The 23,349-nt window shown below is 40.5% G+C and overlaps 1 protein-coding gene across 1 annotated transcript in view; it reads left to right on the top strand.

The window, feature by feature from the left end:
• Positions 1-19,701: 19,701 nt before the first annotated feature.
• LOC149258856 (nuclear pore complex protein NUP35-like) overlaps positions 19,702-23,349 on the top strand; it is a 65,190-nt gene continuing 61,542 nt past the window's right edge. Inside the window, exons 1-2 of the mRNA XM_089416584.1 lie at positions 19,702-20,916; positions 21,746-21,857. Coding sequence (XP_089272710.1) covers positions 20,204-20,916; positions 21,746-21,857 — 825 coding nt within the window. The 5' untranslated portion in view covers positions 19,702-20,203. The remainder of the gene's footprint in view (positions 20,917-21,745; positions 21,858-23,349) is intronic.

The following is a 23,349-nucleotide window of genomic DNA, read 5'->3' on the forward strand; positions in this document are numbered from 1 at the left end:
CCGTAATAGGTACCCGATCCCGCGGATTGATGACCTCCTAGACCAATTAAAGGGGGCGAAATATTTCAGCAAGATCGATCTGAAGTCAGGATATCACCAAGTACCAATCGAACCCTCCGATGTGTGGAAGACTGCCTTCAAATCCAAGGAGGGCCTCTTCGAATGGTTGGTCATGCCTTTCGGATTGACGAATGCTCCTGCAACCTTTATGAGGCTAATGGATGACATCTTGCGGCCATTCACCAACTCCTTTGTAGTAGTATACTTGGATGACATTCTGATCTTCAGCCAGAGTTGGGAAGAGCACCTCCACCACATCCGACAGGTTCTCCAAACACTGCGGCAACACAAGCTATGTGCCAATTTGGAGAAATGCACTTTTGGCATGACCCAAGTTCAGTATCTGGGATACATCATTGATGAACAGGGGGTGCATGTCGATCCGGCCAAGATCCAAGTCATTCGGGATTGGCCCTCTCCAACCACTCTAACAGAGCTCCGCATCTTTCTAGGTCTTGCCAACTTCTACCGCAGGTTTGTGTTGGGGTTTTCTCCTATTTCTTGGCCCTTGAGTCAAGTCACCAAGGGCGGGGTGAAAGCAAAATTCTTTTGGTCTGAATCTCAACAGAAGGCATTCAGGGAATTGAAGGATCGCCTCTGCACGGCACTAGTGCTCGCGTTACCAGATTTACAACAACCATTTGAGGTCGAGACAGATGCCTCTGACTATGCTATTGGGGCAGTCCTTACTCAACATGGACATCCAGTGGCATATCACAGTGAAACACTTTCAGACACAGTCCGGAAGTACCCCACTTATGATAAAGAGATGTATTCCATTGTACAGGTCTGCCGACAATGGAAGCATTACATTTTGGGGAAGGAAACGGTCATCCACACAGACCACCGACCTCTGCAGTTCATACAGACCCAAGGGAAATTGCAGAATGATCGCCATCAGAAGTGGTCTACATACCTGCAACAGTTTCACTTGAATATCAAGTATAAAAAGGGCAGCACCAATAATGTTGCAGATTGCCTCATTCGGCCACCGATCATGGCACTAACCACCGTGCTCAACTCTTGTGGGCACGAGACTGCTGATTGGCCACTTCTCTACAAAAGCGACCCAGAATTCGGCCACACATACCAGACACTCTTGGAGGGTCGGCATGTTGCAGATTTTCACCTCCAGGACGCCCTATTATGCCACCTCGGTCACCTTTGTGTTCCTTCAAGCGAGCGTGCCAAGATGATTTGGGAAGCACACTACAGTCGGGCTGCTAGGCATTTCGGGGTCGAGAAAACAGTGGCAGTACTGCAAAATTATTTCTATTGGCCGAATCTTCGACAGGATGTTGGGAAGTACATCCGATCATGTACTGCCTGTGCCATTGCCAAACCGACCATTAAGAAGCACGGCCTCTATACCCCGTTGCCTACCCCTAGTCGACCTTGGGAATCCATCTCCATGGATTACATGTCAGGCCTTCCTTCCACTAAGCATGGAAATGACTGTGTTTTTGTGGTCGTCGACAGGTTCTCGAAGATGGCCATTATGATGGCCTGCAAGAAGAATATCACATCAGAAGCCACTGCTAAACTCTTCTTTGAACGAGTGTGGGTGCACTTTGGGATCCCACAGTCTATCATCTCAAATCGGGACAGTCGGTTTCTCAGCACATTTTGGTCCAGTCTCTGGTCAATGCTGGACACCAAACTCACGAAGTCCACAGCCTTCCATCCTCAAACTGATGGCCAGACAGAGGTTGTCAACAGGATGATTGTGCACATTCTGCGCATGTATAACTCAAAGCATCCACGCACATGGGACGAGAGCCTCCCCTATGTTCAGCACAGCTACAACCGAGCTCTTCACAGCTCCACTGGCCATAGCCCTTTTCAGGTGGGTTTGGGATTCCAGCCACTATGCCCCATTGATGTGGCCATGCCCCTTGCAGCTACTCACATGAATTCAGCTCATGTCCAGTCCGAAACAGATAAGGCCACCAGCTTCATTGAGCGCATCCAACATATTCGCCAGCAGGTCCATGACATTCTTGAGAAATCAAATGCCAAGTACAAGCAGCGACATGATCAACACCGAGTGCCACACAAGTTTCAGGTGGGCGACAAAGTCTGGTTGCATTTGCAAAAGGAACGCCTTACTAGAGCCTATCGGAAATTGAGACCACTCCGATATGGTCCTTACACCATTACTAAGGCTATGGGAGACAATGCATTTGAGCTCAGCATTCCCCCATTCCTTGGCCTGCACCCAGCGTTCAATGTGGACCGCCTTCGGCCATACTTTCCACCATTACTAGACACATCCGACATTGCAGAACAGCTCAAACCCACAGAATTAAATCCAGATTGCATGGAACAAGCTACAACTGATCGGATCATGGACACACAGATCAAGAACACTCGCCAACAACATATCCAACTGTATCGAGTTGTCAAAGCAGGCCAACTCCTTCAGCAGGGCAAGTGGCTCACCAGGGAACAAGTTCAGCAAAAGTTTCCTCATCTCATGGAGGAGCTCAACGCAATGGGGACCATTGCTTCCTAAGGGGGGAGGAATGATCCAGGTGGATATTGGTGGCCACCTACCAGGTCCACCTGGACCCCCACCATTGTCTTTCTCAGCATTTTCAGTTTCCTTAATTGTAGCACAGTTTACTATTTTTAGCAGTTTTTCGGGTCGTGAACTTCCGGAGCCGTTTTGAGGCCCTAAACGATGTTTTTTTGGGATTCTGGGGCAACATGGGTCCATGGACCCATGTTGCCTCCCAAAGGGGTAGTACTCGGATAGATCTTTCTAACGAGCTATCGTACGCGTCAAACGGAGATCGTATGCCAAAGTTACGACCCCGGGAAATTGATGTACCAATTTACCCAAACGGGGCCCACAATTTGGCGTTTCATCTTCTAGGGTTAGGTTTCAGGATGTGAAGGGTTTTCCATTGTTTCTCAACAATAAATAGGCCTTCGAGCCTCATTGTAATACAGTTCATAACAGTTCAGAGGCATGTAGCCGTCACATCTCTTCTCATAGATAAGCTACCATCGCCCTAGCTGGTTTATTTCCATTTCTGGTTGTAAGCATATTTCAGTATTTTCCATTAATGAAATGAAGTATTATTTCCGCTGCATCTTTGTGTATATGGTTATCTCTGTGATTTGTTGCGTTCTTGTTTAAATCCGGATCATGGGTTCATTCTCCTATGAGGTTGGTGCACAAGTTTGTATCCCTCTTTGATGCGGATGTGATGAGTACAAACCAAGGGATGCACCCCCTTCATTTATTTATAGTCCCAAGCAAAAACGTATAAGTGTTCTCTCAACATCTTGCATAATTGTTCTTATTGTTTGGCCGAGAGAGAGAGCTTAATATTTAAGGTTTTAGATGGGACAAACTCTACAACTTTGACATGTTCAAGACTTGGGTCGACTGAGCATAACTCAATCTAATGACTGCTCTCAAGAGGTCATCTTCATCGATTTCCCCCCTCCTATGACAACATCTAGGGTACAAATTGGGTAGGGTGTTGTATGATACACTTCATCTTCTTCCTCGTCCTCAAGCCACAAAGGTACATCATGTTGAAGAGAAGGTTGAGTAAGAGGGTATAGTATCAATTGTTTTGATAAGGGCCCATTCTCATTGGTCATGTTTCCAACCCTACAACTGATATAGGCATCAACAGTGCCTAACCAAGGTCTTCTTGAGATAAGAGGATAACCATTAAACTTGTTTTTGGGTTAGAGCACCAGGAAGTCAGTAGGATACTCCCAAGAGTCAACAGAGACCATGACATCCTCAACAACTCCCTCAAGAGCTATTGTGGATTTATCTGCAAGTTGCAGCATTGTAGTGGTCTTTCTCAAAGCTCCTTGGAGGTTTAGATTTAGCATGGTTTCTTTAGTCAACACATTGATGGCAACCTCGAGATCAATCAGGGTATGAGGGACAATGATGCCATCAATGTGCACATCCACTATTGGACTTCCAGGGTCTAGGTATTTTGTGAAAATCTCTCTCCCCAGCATCAAATCAGATAATTGACCATCAACATTGATGGTGTGGGTGTCTCTCTTCTTTCTCCCAAGATTTTGGAAACATTTTTCCTTGATAAGCTTATTATAGGTGGGAACATCCTTAATAGCCTGGAGAAGGGGTATTTTAACACACAGATTCTTCAATTCTACCAAAAGTTCAATCTCTTATGAGGTGTGCTAGCCAGGGTGGATCAATCTCTCGAGAAAAGGAGGTGGATTTACTTGAGGGGTACTCTCTTCCTTTTCCTCTTCAAGCTCTTTAGGAGGAGATGGTGGATTGTTATCTGGAAGCATTCTCCCAAACCTAAGGTTGATCTCTTGGATCTCCACAACATAGGTCGGATAAGATGTCTCTCCACTGTGGACCTATTGTTCCTTCTTGTTATTCGGGTTCAGATTGGGTTGAGAAGGCATATGTGGTTGCTTGGGTGGAGCAAGATGAGTGAGTTATGGTTGAGGTTGGGGTGGATGCAGTAAAGCAGGAAGTCGGTTAACTTGAAGCCTCCACCCTAGTGATGTGTTACCCCATTGCGAAGATTGGGGTGGATATAGTTGAAAAGGATGGTTGACATGTTGAGGAGGATATGGAGGAGCATAAGGCCAAGAAGGGGGTGTGGACCAAGATGGGTGAGTGGAAGAGTACCAAGGTTGCAAGGGTGTAGTATGATCTGGAATATAATGAGAGTAATGTGTATCTTTCATTCCTTGTTGATATGGCCTGGGTCCTTGAGGTCTTCTTTGATTGATGAAACAAAGTTTCTATGACCCTCCTTCTGCTCCTAGCAAAGAAGAGCACTTGTTTGTCGCATGATTTTCTTCACAAACTAGGCTGTAATAGCCCTGGTTTAAAATTCATGTAAAAATATATAAATACCATGGATGATGGGACACATATTCCAAGTTGAATGGCGAGGGAAACATCTTAATGGGTGTTGATTCGGTTTATTATGGCTAAGCAAATTGGAAAAGGAAATGGCTAAGGATCTGGAAAGGCATGCGGCATTAATTGGCATTTTATTTATGAAAATAAAGGAAATTAGGAGAAAAGGAATGTGAAAGGTCACAAGTTGCATGTGAGGAGGAAAATAATGGAAAATGAAGAAAATAGAGGTAATAAAAAGGCTTCCAAGGATCAATTGGCGAGCTCTTAGTTAGTGTAAGCTCTTAGCTCAACCTTTTGTCAATTCAGTTTCTGATCTCTCTCATTATTCTCCCTCTCTCTCATACTCTTGGAGATTTATAGTTTTCTTGGAGAACTCTTGGAGGGTGTGGCATACTTGGATTCTTGGAGAAAGAAGGAAAAGGAAGAACAGGAAATCGCAAGAGGGCACCGGGATCAGCAACTACATCAGATTTGCTTGCAGGTACTGAGTTGCATGTATGTTTCTTTCACTAGTTTTGGAATGCATGGCATATGCATGTGGATTATTGGTTGCGATCTGTCATTATCATGGAGGATGGCCGAGATTGACAATGTATTGCCTGTCCTTGCTAATTCCTGGATAACCATGGTGATTGTGGGTTTACTTTCATTGTTTATTTTTGGTTGGTTCTCATGTTTCCTTAGCTTGGGTTGAGCTACTAGCCCTGGAAGCCCTGGTTGGACAAACGCTTTGGAAGCCCTGTAATAGCTTGGGTTGAGTTACTAGTCATGGAAGCCTTGGTTGGACAACCGCTTTGGAAGCCCTTGGTGGGTTGAGTTACTAGTCTTGGAAGCCCTGGTTGGACAAATGCTTTAGAAGCCCTGTATAAGTTGTGGGTTGAGTTACTAGTCCTAGAATCCTTGGTTGGATAAATGCTCTTGAAGCCCTGTGAGGCTTGGATGTAGACCAATCTGATGATGGTTTTGTGATGTTCGACCGTGAGGTGGAATCACTATTTGATGTGTTGAGGTGGATGGCCTCTGGAAGCCCTTTATGAGTTTTGATAATGTGTTCTATGAGATCTCACATTCATGCTTGGAATATGGCACGGGGGTGAATAGCTGAAGAGAGATATGGCTTAGCCATTCTATGGTCAGGTGGAACGTGGAAGTCCCATCCCAAGTTGAATTTTGCATCATCAATAAGAGATTATTTCTCCTTGTATTTCTATGAGCATTATATTGGATTATATGAGGTTTATATGGCGGTGAGTTCATTGGTATTTTTGTCTCTATTATGTTGGTTATGTATGTGTTTTATGACAACAACTATGTATGGCTCTCATCATATTTTTACGTGTATACAAATGAACAATGTATTTATGGTCTAATGGATGGAATGGAAGTTAATGTGTTGAGGCATCAATGCTTCATGGTGAATCTCAGATAGGTATGAGACCCCTACGTTGAGATGTGTTATTTACACCTGCAGTTTACATATTCGTGATATGTTTGATGAAATTCCTGTCATGGCTAGTAGGGGTCCAGTCAAGTTCTTGAACAAGTATTTGCTTTAGTACTGCCATTTCCATGTTATTTTATTGTTATGAAGGTACAAAGAAATTTTGGGCAGTAACCTGGGCTTTGGGCCTGAAAAAGTGGCTCAAATCCCGACGACGATGGCATAACATTGGCAAATTAGGTCTCTGGACATTGGCAGGCAAGCCTGTGAGAGAAACTCTAGCTTTCTGGACGTTGTCATGCCTATAGCATGAGAGCGACTAAGGCTTAAGTTGTCCAAAATTTCAATGGGACCCAAGGGTAAGTTGTCTGAAGTGTTGGATTGGTTCGCGAGGGTCTCGAAGCTAATGTTGAATGTCTGTATGGTGTTTCCATCGGTTCCACTTCCTTAATGTGACTTATGAGGTCGAATCATATCATTGTGGCCTCTTGTTGCATATTTACCCTGATTGACGGGTTGCTTTGGTAGATGTGGGAGGAGGGTGTTATAAAATGGTATTAGAGCATGGTTCACCCCTCCGACTGGATGGGTTGTGTGTTGGTCATGAATTCATGTTGGTTGCATATGTGTTCCTTATGCATGTGGTCCATGTGATCATTGCATTTGCTTGGTGTTGATCATGGTTGTAGTGATGTCGCCGTGTGAAGGTCGATGGTGTTGTTGTTGGGATATGTTGTCATGAGTGTATGGTTGTAGTGATGTCGCTGTGTGAAGGTCGATGGTGTTGTTGTTGGGATACGTTGTCATCAGTGTATGGTTGTATATGCATTTTTTATACACATCAGTGTTGACATGCTTTCAAGTGCACGTGATGTGGTTGTGTCATGCATGACGTCATGGTTTGTGTAGTTGATATGGTCACGCATTGATGACTATACCCTAGCTAGAATGATGTGTATATGGTTTTGTACTCAAGTGTTATATGTCTATAAGCAATTGTTATGCATGCATGGCCTTGGTTATAGTTATGCATGTATAGTAGGTCAAACATGCCTTGTGAAGTCATGGTACACAATTTAGGTTATCATGTTGCTATTGGTTGTTATGATGCTAATGCGTTGGCTAAGATAGAGCAAGAGATGCAGATCATCATAATGAGGTTGCAACATTAGACTTTGGGGTAAGAGAAGATTTTCATATGGGTATTGCATGTTTGGCATACAGGTAAGTAAGTTAAGGATTGTTATATGCATTAGGTTTATATACATTAGGTTTATGTACATGTCTTTTGATGTTATGGTTACATTCATGATATATGTTAGTTTACTAGTGTAGTTATGTGCACATGTGTCAGATAGTCAAGAATGATAGTAACCTGTGGTTGTACGCATTGTTATTGTTGTTTTATGTTAGATAACTTGACATTAGGTTATATGTTGTCAATGAGCATGATGTAAACTTGTTGTCGTTATATGATAGTAACTTGATGGTTAGGGTTATTACATTAAGATACTAATGTTATATGTATCATGCTAAATTGGATTGGCCTATGCATATGGTTAGGGTTACGACATTCAAGTAAGAGTCAACTTATTGTGACATTGTGTTGTACTATCCTAAATTGATCGTACATATGTGATTGCTATGCATAAATGATAATTGTGTATGAGTTATGATGTAAACATGTTAGCTAGTGACTATTATGGATATCATGATCTTATTTATGTTCGAGTTGATATGTTGTGAAGTTATATCGTGCTAACTAGATTGATTGTGCAGACAAGATTCCCTCTCCTGAGATACATTAAGGTATGAGATTGTTTATGTCATCTACTTGGTGCTTGATCGTTTGATTATGACATCTATTTGGTGTTCGAGTGTTTGGTGTCTAGTTGATTTATTTAACATGGTATTTTTGCAAGTTGGTTGAATGTTTGATGAATTTAATAATATGAGTATGCGTTTAGATGATCTTGTTTTAAGATGATTGTACTAACACATATGCGTTGAGACAGTTGATATGTACTTGAATGTAGTTGATAGTTGTAGCATTATGTCTAATGATTGTGAGTTGACTATGGGTTATGACATGATTATTTGTAAAAGTTGATTTCAAATTGATAGATATGATTGTATTGATATTTAGAACATGTGGTTGACATGTGTGAGCAGTTGACACGTTTGATATTAGTGCGACAAGGTAATAGTTGATGTGTTTATATAACTAACAGTTGGGTGATGTGACAACACATAATTAGCCTTGATTCCAACAAAGTAAAAAAGGTAGAAGAAATGAATTGAGCAATAATTCCTTTGGCTATGTTTGGAAACCCTAATTCCAAACGAATGAGTGCTTTACATACAAGAAGTCTTCTTAACCTTAATATTGTTTGACATTATGTGGATATGTGCTATATTCACGAACATGTACTTGACAGGTATATTAGCTAGTCTCTAGTTACAGGTGGATCTGTCAAAGGATTGGAGTCCCTTGGGAGATGGCATGGACGTGTTCAGTTATAAGACAATGTGTTTGGCACAACAAGGTCAACTATCAAGTATATTGATATATTTATTTATGCACTGACAATTATGTGTTCATGGAAATATGATGTAGGGAATTGCATGGAAAAGAGACTACCATGAGATCTTGAAGAAGGCTCAGGTTGAGCTTTCCTTGAAAGCACTGGGAACCATGGAGATTGAGTCATGGTGTTTGTTGTTAGACTTATGCTTTTGGTCTTTTGATGATTTGTTGTGCTTCATTGTGTTTTTGTTATGTCTGGTGCAAGGCCTTGCCACTTTGATTGCGATGTCGTATTGTTATTGGTTTTTTCATGGTTTTCTCTTGTTTTCTTTTTGTTCTTGCCTTTTATGTTGAGAGTCATGGGAATTGAGAAAGTTAATGGAGACTGGAGAGAGTTGTGTGGTACTTGAAAGGTAATGTAAGATTCAAATGAAGCTTTGTGCATGAGTAGGCACAATGGAAGGTATACTATGACAGTCGGTTGGACTGGTTGGGTCCATTGTGGTAAATGGACGGTGGTAGTACAGACATGAGAAAGGTAACCAAAAAAGGTAAAGTAAATGGGTCTGAGGTGTCAGATGCCTTGGCTATGTTGGGAACTATTGTTCTCGATGTTGTGCATATGTTACATGCCTAAAGGGCTTTCTCTTAAACTTGACCTTATGTTATTTGGTAATTATGTGTGATCATGATTATGTTGATGTTTATGTATCTATACATGTATGTATGTCCTTGTCTGACATGATGATGATTGTTTTATGCTAATGATTATATATGTATGTATCTATGTATCTATGTCACTGTTTGATAGAGTTGTCAGGGTTCATTAGTGTGGAGGAATGATTTCTTATGCATGTGAATGGCATGAAGAGATTCATGGTTCATGAGAAATCAAGTGGGAAGAGTAGCCTGACACATATACGAGATCAATATCATGTGGTTATGAGTTGATATTATGTGATTATATTAGGTCTATTCTATGGACAGGTAACTCGAGGGATACATCAGCGAAATGAAAACAGTGTGGTCTACGACATGCCTGGACAAGCATGGGTAAGACACTAGAAGCAACGTTACCTGGTAGAGACAGTGTGGTTTGGATGTGTGGTACTATTGTTGTGCATATGTTGTGTATGTTGTACATGTTGCATTTGCGATGTTGTGTGCATACGATGTTGTGTGTATATAGTGTGTGTACATGTTGTTTATGCAATGTTATGTACAGGGTGGTACATATAGTGTTATGTGAATGTTGCATATGTAGTGTTGGGTATAAACGATGTTATGTACATGATGGATATGCAGTGTTGTGTGCATGACTGTACTAGTTTTGGCACACATGGCATATGCATGTGGATTATTGGTTGTGATCTTTCATTGGCATGGAGGATGCTCGAGATTGACAGTGGATTGCCTACCCTTTCCATCTCCTGGACAGGCATGGTTATTGTGGGTTTACCATCATTGTTTGTTTTTGGTTGGTTCTCATGTTTCCTTAACTTGGGTTGAGGTACTAGTCCTGGAAGCCCTAGTTGGACAAACGCTTTGGAAGCCTTGTAACAACTTGGGTTGAGTTACCAGTCTTGGAAGCCTTGGTTGGATAAATTCTCTGGAAGCCCTTAATGGCTTGAGTTACTAGTCCTAGAAACCATGGATGGACAAATGCTCTAGAAGCCCTATATAAGTTGTGGGTTGAGTTACTAGTCCTGGAAGCCTTGGTTGGACAAATGCTTTGGAAGCTCTAGAAGGCTTGGATGGAGACCAATCCGATGATGGTTTTGTGATGTCTGACTGTGATGTTGGGTTGAGGTGGATGGCCTCTGGAAGCCCTGAATGAGTTTTGATTGATGTGTTCTGTGAGATACCATAGTCATGCTTGGAATATGGCACGGGGGTGAATGGAAGAAGAGAGATATGGCTCAGCCATTCTATGGTTGGGTTGAATGTCAAAGTTCCATCCCGGGTTGGATTTTGCATCATCAATAAGAGGTTATTTCTCCTTGTATTTCTATGAGCATTATACTAGATTATATGAGGTTTATATGGCGGTGAGTTCATTCGTATTTTTGTACCTATTATGTTGGTTATGTATGTGTTTTATGACAACAACTATATATTCCTCTCGTCATATTTTTACTTGTATATGAATGAACAATGTATCTATGGTCTAATGAATGGAATGCCAGTTAATGTGTTGAGGCATCAATGCTTCATGGCGAATCTCAGATAAGTATGAGACCCCTATATTCAGATTTTTTATTTACACCTGTAGTCTACATATTCGTGATATGATTGACGAAATGCTTGTCATGGTTAATAGGGGTCCAGTCAAGGTATTAAACAAGTATTTGCTTTAGTACTATCATTTCCATGTTATTTTACTGTTCTCAAAGTATCATGAAATTCTGGATAGTGACCTGGGATCTAGGGTTAAAAGAGTGGCTCAAATCCCGGGGACGTTGGCATAACACTGGCAAATTGGGCCTCTGGACGTTGGCAGGAAAGCCTGTGAGAGTGACTCTGGGTATTTGGACGTTGTCATGCCCATATCATTAGAGCAACTGAGGCTTAAGTTGTCCAAAAGCTCATTGGGACCTAAGGGCAAGTTGTCTGAAGTGTTGGATTGGTTCTTGAGGGTCCTAAAGCTAATGTTGGATGTATGTATGGTGTGTTTCCATCGGTTCCACTTCCTTAACGTGACTTAGGAGGTCAAATCATATCATAGTGGCCTATCGTCGCATGTTTACCCTGGCTGACCGACGGCTTAGGTAGAGTGGGAGGAGGGTATTACATAGGCAAACCTCTATGACATTTAAGGGGCGCTCGTTCCTAGGATGTCTTTTGGTGCATCTTGGCCGAAAATAACTAGTTCCCTTGCTGCTTCCTCCTATTTTTATTTTGACGTGCATGGTATCCATTTGCAGTGCAAAGGTATGCAATATTTCACTCTTGAAATCCTCCAACATGTTGCCTATCTCATTCTTGATGGAAGTTGTGGAATGAGAGTAATTGACAAAGCCTTGATTAGCCCTACCCTACTTCCTGGCATCCCTAGAGTGATTCTTGAACATTTTAATGTCATCATAGGATAACTGATAGATATCTCCCACAGACAACATGTTGAGGGCCTCCAACATGTCCTTCCTGATCCCTTGGAGAAGAACTAGTTTGAGTGATTTAGGATCAAGGGTGCAACTGGCCCTCCTATAACTGAATTGAAATATCACCTCATTGTCTTCTAGGGATTCATCAAGTCCAAGAGTCATTCTAATTTTTTTTTCCTTGTCTTCTTTGGACCTATAGTAGTCCTTGTACTTGTTATTAAAGGCTTGTTCCATTTGGGCCAGGTAGTGATGCTACCCCCAGGTAGACCCATAAACCAACGCAAGGTTACATTCTTAAGGGTAGAGGGGAATAACTTCAGCTTCTGGTCACCAGTGTCATAGTCATAGGTCTTAAAAACAACAACAAATTCAAACATGAAGGTATCAAGATCCTCAGAGGTTAAGCCATGGAAGAGTGGAAGGGCATTAGGGCTTATATTCTTCATTCTAGCCTCTCCATTAGACTCTCTGATAGGGAAAACCTCATTGTACCTGTTTTCAACCATAGTTTGGGTAGGTGAAGTGGGTTCTTCTCGTCCCCAATTGGTTCTTCAAAAGTTTCAGGTTGCTCACCTAAAGGGTCTTTTAACTCTCCTATACTCAGAGAGGGAAGTTGTCAGTCACCGAAGAAGAGTGAAGGTTAACTGCTTGAGGGTGTGGGGATTTTTGGTAATAATTTTCCTTTAGTATCTCTACTCCTACGAGGCATGAAATATTTTTTTTCTCATTTTCTTTTATGATACTTTTAAAAAAATGTATGCAAAACAAAAAACAATGCTTAAGCAAAAGAACATCTACTTAGACACTTCCCCATCAACAACGCCAAAAAGTGGTGAGCCCTAGTATTGCGCCAAGAGTGTTGCACCTCCCAACGGCTCCTTAACTCTATTCATCAACCTGAGGTTCGTACAAACTTTGAGGTGACTATGCTATATGCATAGTAGATGGGATTCTACTCATGCCGCCCTCAACTAGGACATCTGATCAATAGTGCTCCAAAATCATTCCTCCTACTGAATAGAATGAAATTTGGCTAATAAAGGTGCAATTAAGAAGCTACCTCTAACTATGACAAGAAAAATGTTATTGACTTCAACTTGTAAATTCCATTGAAACCATTCATGAAAAGACAAGAGTTAAACTACTTGCAAAAAGGAAACTAAATTATATTGCAACATTCATCAAGCTATCACATCTACTTGCAAAAAGGAAGCTAATCTCTCTTTTGTAACCTACCAAACTACAATTCAAGATTCTATGTACCTTCTAAGTAGCTCACACTTTCATGTAAATCAATATTCTATCTGTGCCAAATTTGTGATAAGAAAACTAACACTATTATGTTTTTATAGTGAGTAAAAAGGAGGGTTTGGAGTGGCCTAGGAGTTTCCCTTGATCATGAAATCATAGTTGGGGGTCAACATCCTTCTAAACTAAGCCCAAGTTACAGTAAGGATCAAAACTGGAGGAAGAAAGAGGTCTTACAGGTGTGCTACAAGAGGCTGCTATATGAGCCTTGCATTACTACAAGAGGGCATATAATGCTACAGGAGGGTTGCCAAGAAGGTTTGGTAGGGGAAAATGATGGTTTGAGGGTATGGAAGGGTGCATGGAGGTTGAGGTAGATGAGTGAAGGGTGACTGAAGCCCCTAGCCAATCTCAAAGCCTCTTGAAGGCCTGTTTTGCACTAGGAGGGATGCTCTCAATGACCCTAAGAAAATGATCTTAAGAAACAAATTTTTTTAACATAATTTGGGGTTCACAAGAAAAGGTGAGGGAGTCTAAGATGGTGGTGGAGAAGGTACCCTTGCCTATAGATCCAAACATCACTGCAATCATCACATGCATACACCCATTTATCATTGGCAAAAATGAAACAACTAGTAGTGGAAAATATGAGTTGAATTTAAATGCTATCTAATCTATGCCAAAACTCTAATATAATCAATAAACCAACTCCTAAGCTACAACAAGAACATGCAAACTAAATTGACTAACACAAATATTCTTCCAAGGAATCATAAGCATAATGCTTTTGGGTTGTGGTTGTGAATCCTTCTATTCATGCTCCCATAAGAGAGGTGAGGTAGAGCTTGCAATCACATATTTTGATGGATTATTCTCTACTGAAATGCAAGAAACTAAGAAGTACTCTGAAAGTAAAAGAGATACAAATACACAAGAGAGACCTAAGCCACTGGGTTGGGCCCAAACCCAAGAGCCTCAGCCCTCTGGAACTAACTTAGTGATGAATCAACAAGCAACTTCTCATTATCATTGAATCAAAGTCTAATACATCAAATAACAGTCAAAATAATAGTGCCAAGTTCTTGAGCTCAATAGCTACCTAGATGAAAACAAAACTCGAATCCTAATGAGCTCTTCTACTTGCTTATTTATACAAGATGGTAGATACTAGCAACTCCCTATAAAATAGGAATATTTGTCTCCTACAACTTGAGAAAGATGGATCTTGTTCCTCGTTAATTTCACTTGCTTAGTTTCCAATGATCTCGAGCTGACGAGAGAGGGAGTGTTGTGATCTTGGACTGATTGAGGGAGTTAAAGAGGTGGGCAACCCCCTAGATTCTCTCATCGCTGCTACTATGAGCCCTTGCATAGAAATCATCTAAAAAATTGCTCCATTCCCTACAAATAAACTATATTAGGCCACATGACATGACAAACATCTTTTGTCCTTCTCACTAAGTATAATATAGCAAAAAATGTAAATAAATGTGAGAAAGAGATAGTTCTAAAGATGGAGGATGACATCATGACCCTTATAATGTACCTATGGATGAGCCTCATCAAATGGTACATTGTGTTGAAAGCTAACTCTGTACATAACCATAGTTCCCTTAACCAGATCTACAAGATACCATGGGCAGAAAACCATCATGCTCGAAACCATATGCAAAACTCATGCACAAAACCATAGGTAGGTCCGCCCACCTAATATAGGGTCAATTTTTTTTTTCCCAGGCTACTGCCCTCCTACAAACCCCCCAACAAGGGGGCTTCTACCCCTCCTCTAACCCCTCGGTAGCGCCCCCTGTCAGGTAGCTCCTCTGCACGGGGTCTGGGGCAACTTCCTGGGCTTTTTTTTTTGGACCCTATATTAGGTGGGTGGATCTACATATGGTACTGTGCATGGATTTTGCACATGGTTTTGGGCATGATGGTTTTCTGCCCATGATATTTTGTAGAGCCGGTCAAGGGAACTACGATTATGTTCTAATCCAGGGTTAATCGACTGGGGTTTATGAATGCTTCGGCATGTATATATATATGTATTGTAACATTGAAAGGAACATAATGAAGAATCAATCTGGTAGTCCCGGTTTTGGGATCTAGGGAAAATATCTATGTATATCTATTTTATGTTTAATGTGCTCGCCATTGTTTATTTTATGTTTTTAGAATTCGTATGCAGGTAATTTATTTACGGGGTTAAAACTTACATCGTCGAGGGACTTTTTCTTTAGTGATTTTAAGTGCAAACTTGCATCCCGACCTAAATCCTTCGATTGGTCAAAACTCATGTGTTTTGTGCAGAGGAGGTAAGGCTCTCGTTCACTAGATGTTGAAAGAGATTTTGAGTTATAAGGTTGGAGTGAACCCAAACATTGAATAGGAAAGATATCCAATTCTCTATATAGTTTGAAAACAAATGAGTTGTGTGAACCAACTTCCTCAACTCACCTACCGCGAGCTCCCCCAGGAAGGGTAGAGGAGAATGGGCAGAGCATTATGAATGTCTACTTTACCCTACCTTACTTAGACCTGGGAAAGAGTAGGACAAGATGAGAACTTTTCCTTGCCTGATGAGTATGGTGAAAGAAAAACCTTTGCCACATCACCTCTAGCTTGTTTCATTGTTAGGGCGAAAGTCCCAAGTTGTCGAAAAAAGCAAGTTGGGTGGGGATATTTTCTCCCTATGTTACGAACCCATAATAAGGGGGGTATAAATATCTCCCACAACTAATTCTACTTCCTTCTTCGCTATTGGAGGGTCGGGGTTTATATTGACCTTAGTTGTTTCTTTTGTTGGAGAAGTTTTTTTTGTTTGTTTTTAATGGATTTAATATTTGTATTGCCTTTTAAACGAGATGTTACATGAGAGTGCTAAAGGTTTCAGATTCCCAATTACTAGGGAAACCAGACCATGTCCAAGAATGAAACAATAAAACATAAAGATGCATAAAGAGTCAAGATACACAATACATAGAGAAATGATTTTTGAGTTGTTCGGAGGTCTTTTCTTCCCATTTCCTTCCAAATGTCAATCCATCCTATGAAGTTTTCAGGAGCATATGACATGGAGACAATGGTTGCATTTCCTCGAGGAACTTCCATTTTTGGAGGATTTGCAAGAGTGGCGTCTTCGTTGTCACTATTTCAGGAAGACATTTATGTCCACTCATGGATGAAGTCGAGATCATGGTTGTGTCTCTCTTTTCTTCATTTGAGGGATCTAGATGAGGGTGGGGAGATGGAGGAGGAGGAGGGATCACAGAGTCCGTGGGATGAGAGGGCATTGCAGGGACTAAGATGAGGCCGAGGGACTATATATAACTATAGTTGCTTGTTGTTGTTGCTTAATATCATGCTTGTGAGTTGAGGAATTCTTATACCCTTTTGGGTCTTTCTATCCTTCACTCTTTTTCTTGGCATCAAGGGGATGATAATTTCTTCAAGAAGAAGGGCAACCATTTTGTAAATGACTTGGCTATTAACAAGACCTACAATGGAAAGTTGTGTTTTCATAATCCATTGACTATGAAAATCTTATGCCATTCCAATTGATAAGGATCCTATCAAGCAACCCTTTGCTAAGATCTATTTCGACACATGTGTTCAAAGGTTACAACACCCCTCTCAATCATGTTTGTATCTATCTTAATAAAATGACCTAGAGAGTTTCCTATGGAAGCTAAGGTTTTTTGAGTTAACAAATGAACGACCATATTAAGAAGTCTTACCCAATCTGGAGTGGTCAGAGATGTCATGGATAAAGGTTTGAATTTAGGAAACCATGGTTAAAAGGAGAGCCCAGAATGACCCCAAAACGATGGTTCTTAGTAAAAATATCTTTGATAGTCCTTTGGATATTTGAAATAAACCACAAAGGAGCCCTTCGGACATAAATACAGATCCATATTCAAGGACCAAGTTTGATGCACCCATTCCTGGAGTGCAGATGTTGATGGCCAAAGCCCATTAAAATGACAAACGATGACATTTTGCTCATAGGCTAAGCTAACAATGTTAGATTGGGGGGGTCTTCCACCTCTAGTTCTAAAATGTCTTCAACTTGTTCTACAACGAAGGCTAACTTTGGGAGTTGGTTGCAAGAGCCCTGACTTTAGAGAATCCTAAAAGGATCGTGGCTAAGAGGAAGAGGGTGCACCCCAACCTTTGGCTCCTTTGTTCAATATTGATACTAAGAGGATCAAGGCATCCTTGTCTATACTATAATCTTTAAGCAAAAGCCTTTCCTAAAGATACCTATCCCATTTGGGAGTTGCATTGAGATGAAAGGGATTCCTATTCGATCTTGGATATTGGCTGTGAATGTAGAGACAATGTTGACAACTCCCACATACAGACACATGGTACCCCCTGTGAGTGACCTCATGAAGATCAAAAAGCTCGAGTGATTTGAAATGACGACATCACCTTGGAGGAGGGGAGAACCCTGCTACAATCTAGAGCGATGACAACATAATGAGGGAGCTTCAGACGAAGGGAAGATTTATGAAGTTGGAAATCCTCTAAAGATAAGGCAGTGACCGAAGGGTTTAGGGTTTCCATCATGATAACCACTAACAAAGGAATCACGTTCTAATAAGGGATGTTCACGAACTTATTTGCTTTTTCTTGAGAAGAATTACTCATTGTATCCTTTGACAATTATTCATCGCAACATATTAAGTCTTTATCAACAGTCTCCACCTCCTTACCTCCTCAAAATCTCCTAAAAAAGACCAGTCACAACTAGTCAGAATATGACCTACCCTATGACATTGTGAACATCCAAAATGAATCTTAACACAATCCAAAATCTACACATAAGACCTATCACCCATAATAGTGTTGATTGACTCAAACAGACCTTGTCATACATCAAAATACATCAAAATGTGGGCCACTAAATATGTGTTGCCCCAATTATATTTTTCACTTGAAGCTATGAAAGTTCTTAAGGAATCCCCCACAACTGTTGTACCCACATTTGACCAAAGCTCCAAAGGAAGGTTAAGGACCTTGACCCACATAGGAGAACTAGTTTTAATCTCCACTCATGTGTCGAATAATGTCTGTTAGGGTTTGATCGAGAAAATACATTGATCCAAATACTAGTGGCTTGAAAGAACCCTCCTTTCATCTTTGTTGGCTTGAAAAATAAATCCTATCCACCCTCAAACCAGGGGACGGGTGACAAGGCCATAATTGAAAAGAGGAGCCCACTCACTTTGCATCCAAGTATTCCAAGTAGCCATTATAGCTCTTCACCCAATGAACTTCTCAACCATTTTCTGACCATCCAAATAGGTGATTTGGCTAACCTGTAGGTCCTCCGAAACTACTAAGGAAACACCACAACCTTTAGAGTTCACAATTTTCTTCCTTCTATGACTGTTCACTTCCCATAATTTTTGAGCACACACCTCTGCAATCATCAAGTTCTAAGTTTCACCGGTAAACCTTAAAGGCTTCACTTGACAAGGAAATGATCCATAAACAATAGTGAGGAGAAGTTGTCAAAGCACAAGTTGTCGAGTTGTTGAGCAAACACATCACATCTTGGCTAAACTAAATCTCCTATAGACTCCATAATCAACGTTGAAGTAGTAGGCCTATCCATGACTTACCAAGATCAAACAATTGTCTTTTGGATTTGCTTTATAGAACAGAAAGGACATGCTAGAGTTGGCTCCCTCAACTCGACAATCTGTAAGGCTACATGGCAAGCTTGTAGACTCATTTATTGACTCAACCCAATTTGACCTATCTATTCACAAATCAAACACATAAGGGGAGACAAAAGTCATGTCCTTCGTAACCATATCTCTAGAGTAGTCAACTAATTAGATTTGTCATCCATATTGTCTTCACAACAACACACATCCCTCAAAAGTGATAAAACTTATCATAATTTAGTTGTTAACTAATGGTGAGGACAAGTATCATTCACTACCATCCATGAATGTGGATTGATTCATCATTGTTATTAAAAAAAAACCACATCTGATCGAAATAGCTCATTTATAATCCTAAGAAAGTAGAGTTTCATCTTTCCAAATACTTATGAATCTTTAACTATTAATTTGTTTTCTTATATTAGAAAAAAAAAACCCAACAAATTAAAATTGTTTGAAGTTTTAATAAAAACCAAAAAATTACTTTTGTTTAAATAATATTTAAAAAAATTACTCGCCTTTTCATTATTATAACAGTTACTTTTTACCCTGATTCTATGATTTTTGTAGCATTTAATCTTAATCTTATATATAAATTAAATATTACTTCAATTGAATTTAATCTCTTACCTCACAAATTCATCCAGCTCCCGAGTCACATTGTCATTGCGACACCACTGGGAAGTAATAAAAAGTTCATCAACTTCTCACTAAACCACTTTGACCATAACCACATTACAAAACAACATTGTAGCCATTGTGTATCCGTATACACTGCCGATGGCCTTAAAGAAGTCTCCATATTAACCTACCTTGCCGTTCCCTCTCGATATGAAGTTGTTTTGCGTCATACAGCAATGGAAATTCAAGTTTCCCTCTAATTTGTTTTGGGACAACCGGACCCTGGAAAAGTTCGAGCCACGAACTTCACAAGAACTAAAGAAAGGGGGGGGCAGGCCCAATCGTTGAAAAAAATCCTGATCAGGTTCAATCTTCATTCTTGAATGTTAATCCATTCAACTTTCGAATTCCTGGATATCGGGTTTACGGTGTTCATTCGCATTGTCAAGATCATTGCATATCAAATTCACAGGACATTGCGATTCCGTGGATGTATCATTGGTTTGTCTGCCTATAGTATCAAAGCCCAAGAAGCAACAGCAGACATGGTGCTATATATGTTATAACGGTGTCAGAAGAACAAGGAAGTCTCTGTTTTCCTGGGTTGGTAGTTGTTGTTTGACGTGAGCAGGGGTCATGGACATGTATAATAAAAGTACAAAAACAATTCACAGGGAGAGAAGGGGAGGGTGGCAATCACCACTTTACAGGGATTTGGCAGCAGGCACACCAACCCCAGCCTCAAAATTTGCACCTAGCAATAAGAATATATTCAGCACACCAGCCCAAGCAGCAGCAGCAACGGCCCTATGGAAGGACAGTTTCGGGGGCAGTGACCCTCCTCCTCCCCCAGTGCTTACACTGGAAGACCGTGTTGAACATTTCCCTGATATCGTGACTCCTGGGGATCGGTACTACTCCGCGGCATCTCCAGAGGCCAAGTCATCCTCACCCAAAATATATCTCACGGGTACCGGTATTCCTGGTGCTTCTACACCCATTAGGAATAACATTAACAATATCAGATCAAGTTTGGGGAACACCCACATTGAAACAACCAACCAATCACTAGTTTCACCTTATTCTTTATCTCCTGGGTTTCAAGGTGCCCAACAGAATCAGGCTCCAGGTATCAATTCCAGTTGGTGGTCTCCAGCGAATGATAACAGCGGTGACGGTGGTGAGAGAGGGGGCAGGGTGTCCCCTGTGTCAGGGGTAGTGCAGCAACAACAGCAATCTGGTGGGTTGCTTATGCTTCCACCGGCAAGAGAGATTGCGAGGCCTGATATCCAGATGAGTGGGCTCAGTGATAGAGTTTCTGATGAAGAAGAATGGGTTACTGTTTTCGGGTACACCAACTTACTAATGTTTCTCTCTTCTTCCTCTTTGTTTATCGCCCATTCAGATTTTTTATGTTATAAAATCTTTGTTCTGGGATTCCCTGATTCAATAAGACCAAAAACGAGGCATTAGTCGTATGCAATCAAACTTTTTATTTAGCTCTACAAGCTTATGTATATGTTCATATTATGGACACTGGTTTTGGAAAAAAACACTAACCGTTTCTCATTTAATTCTTCTATGCTTTAAATGAGATTGAAACACTATTATTTTGTCATTGATGCTTGACGACGCCCGATTGGTTGTGTGAAGTACCTTATTGTCATTTTTTTGCCCCATTTTTTAATTTTCTGAAATTTGTTTGCTTTGATGTTTGTTGGGAATGATATGTTTTCCATCAAAGTTGAGGGCATCTTGTTTGAATAAAGAGGGAAATTGCCATTGTTTTTTGGAAAATCGTGATTTTCATTGTTTCTATTTTCAATGTCTATGTTCTCTTGGTTTGGCCGTTTTAAACACTGATGCGATGTCGAGAATTGAGACAAACCTTGTTTTGGACTTTCACTGTATTTTTGAAAAACTTGGGTATTTTATTTCTTTTCCTATGTGAATGGAAACGTCATCATTCACGGAAGGTCAATGCTTTATTAGAGGCAAGTTTTGTTTGTAAGCTTGGAGTGTTTTCAGTTTGAGAAGCTAGGGATCACTGTAGTCTGTAATCTCAGAGTTACACAGGTCAATGGCCTGTCGACAGTTATTCTCTTCCTGTTGATGAAGTCATTATTTTTCTTTTTTGTTAATATCAGCAAATTAATTGTTGTTCTTTTCCTTTCACAGCTTTAGTCCAAGCGACACAAACCTAGTGTTGCGTGAATTTGAGAAATGCGGCATAATACTAAAACATGTTCCAGGCCCAGGAGAGGCCAATTGGATGCATATTCTGTACCAGGTCACTTCACTACCTCTTTCCCTATATTTTATTTTTTGTGTGCAGGTTTGTTGAATATTGACAAGTGTTTTTGCTTGTTGCCTAATCTTTTGTTGATTTTCTGTTAGATAGCATGTTTGAGAGAGAGAATAATATACTTATATATAGATTCACATGGTTCATAATGCACAGTAATCACGTTATCACAATTATAATATCCAGTGAATGCCCAAATGCCCAACTATGTTTCCCCGAGCATGGTACTATTTTGCCAGAGTTATCCAAGGACCAATATTGCATTCAATTGATAGGAAAATTTTAGAATACATATATATATATATATATATATATATTTTTTTTTTTTCTTCCCTCCTTTTAATGTTCAGGTTACAAAGCTTGGGAAAACCCCCAAATTGAGGATGATATCGAGATTAAACCATATAATCTTTAGGGCACAAGGCTGGTCAACAACAAGGCTTCAAGTCATTACAACAATATACTTGTTATGAGCTCAACATGTCACTTTCAGGGATTGAATCTGGGTGGTAGGGATAACAATTATTCCTCCTAACCACCCGAGACAAACCTCACAGACAAAATCTCAGAATACAATTGCCACAGCCAAACATTATCGGGAAATAGCTAAGTGACTAAATTGACCACTACTTTGCATTGTGATTATATTTTTTTGTTATTTAAAATCATTTTCTTATTTGAGTTGAATGCTTATGTAATTGCTGCATGGAAAGAATGATAATTTTTGTTTTATTTGCCTATTTTTTCAATTTTTTTTTACTGGTATCTTTACGATTATCCATATATCACACGTCGGGGAGGGGAACAGATTTATGATTGGTTATTTCATTGTCTCTCTTCGTCTTACAAGCAGCTGCAGATTGTTAGGTTCCTACCCTAACCTCTTAATTTAGATGCTTAATTTAGATGCTTTATTAATATATGAGGCCACATTCATTGAATTGGCCCATTAAATAGTTAGTTAATAGTCACATTATAAAAAGAGTTATTTTTATTAACAATGCCAAATTATTTAGTAGGGTCTCGTTATAAGTGGGTGCATAGAAGACACCCAATCACTGATTTAGAGCTTGGTAGCTCCTCCTTAACGAATCTTGAAACTGTCCCAAACTACATGGAAGAACCCTGACCTGTCTGCTCTCAAGCCTGGGCATATGCGGCCTAGAGAGGACTTATACATGCCTTCATACCCACCGAATAGTCTTAGCAACAAGCTGCTGTAGCAGCTCTATTCCTGCGGCCCGTAACAAAGATAAACCTCACCAAATAGCACAGAAAACCATCCAACAGGTATTCCTCTGACTGTGGCTATATTCAACAGGAAATATGTACCCAAAATCAAGTGATACGCTGCCCAGACAGACCTCCTATCCTCCACACATGGAGCCACATACCTGCAGCTCTTTCTCCCAAGAAAACCGTACCCTAAACAGAGATAGGCCTCCTCATAATCTTGACCCCTGCCACCTGTGTCCTG

Source organism: Pinus tabuliformis, chromosome 6 (assembly GCF_031772625.1).
Source record: "Pinus tabuliformis cultivar Carrire ecotype Pingquan chromosome 6, CPIR1, whole genome shotgun sequence".
Lineage (NCBI taxonomy): Eukaryota > Viridiplantae > Streptophyta > Pinopsida > Pinales > Pinaceae > Pinus > Pinus tabuliformis.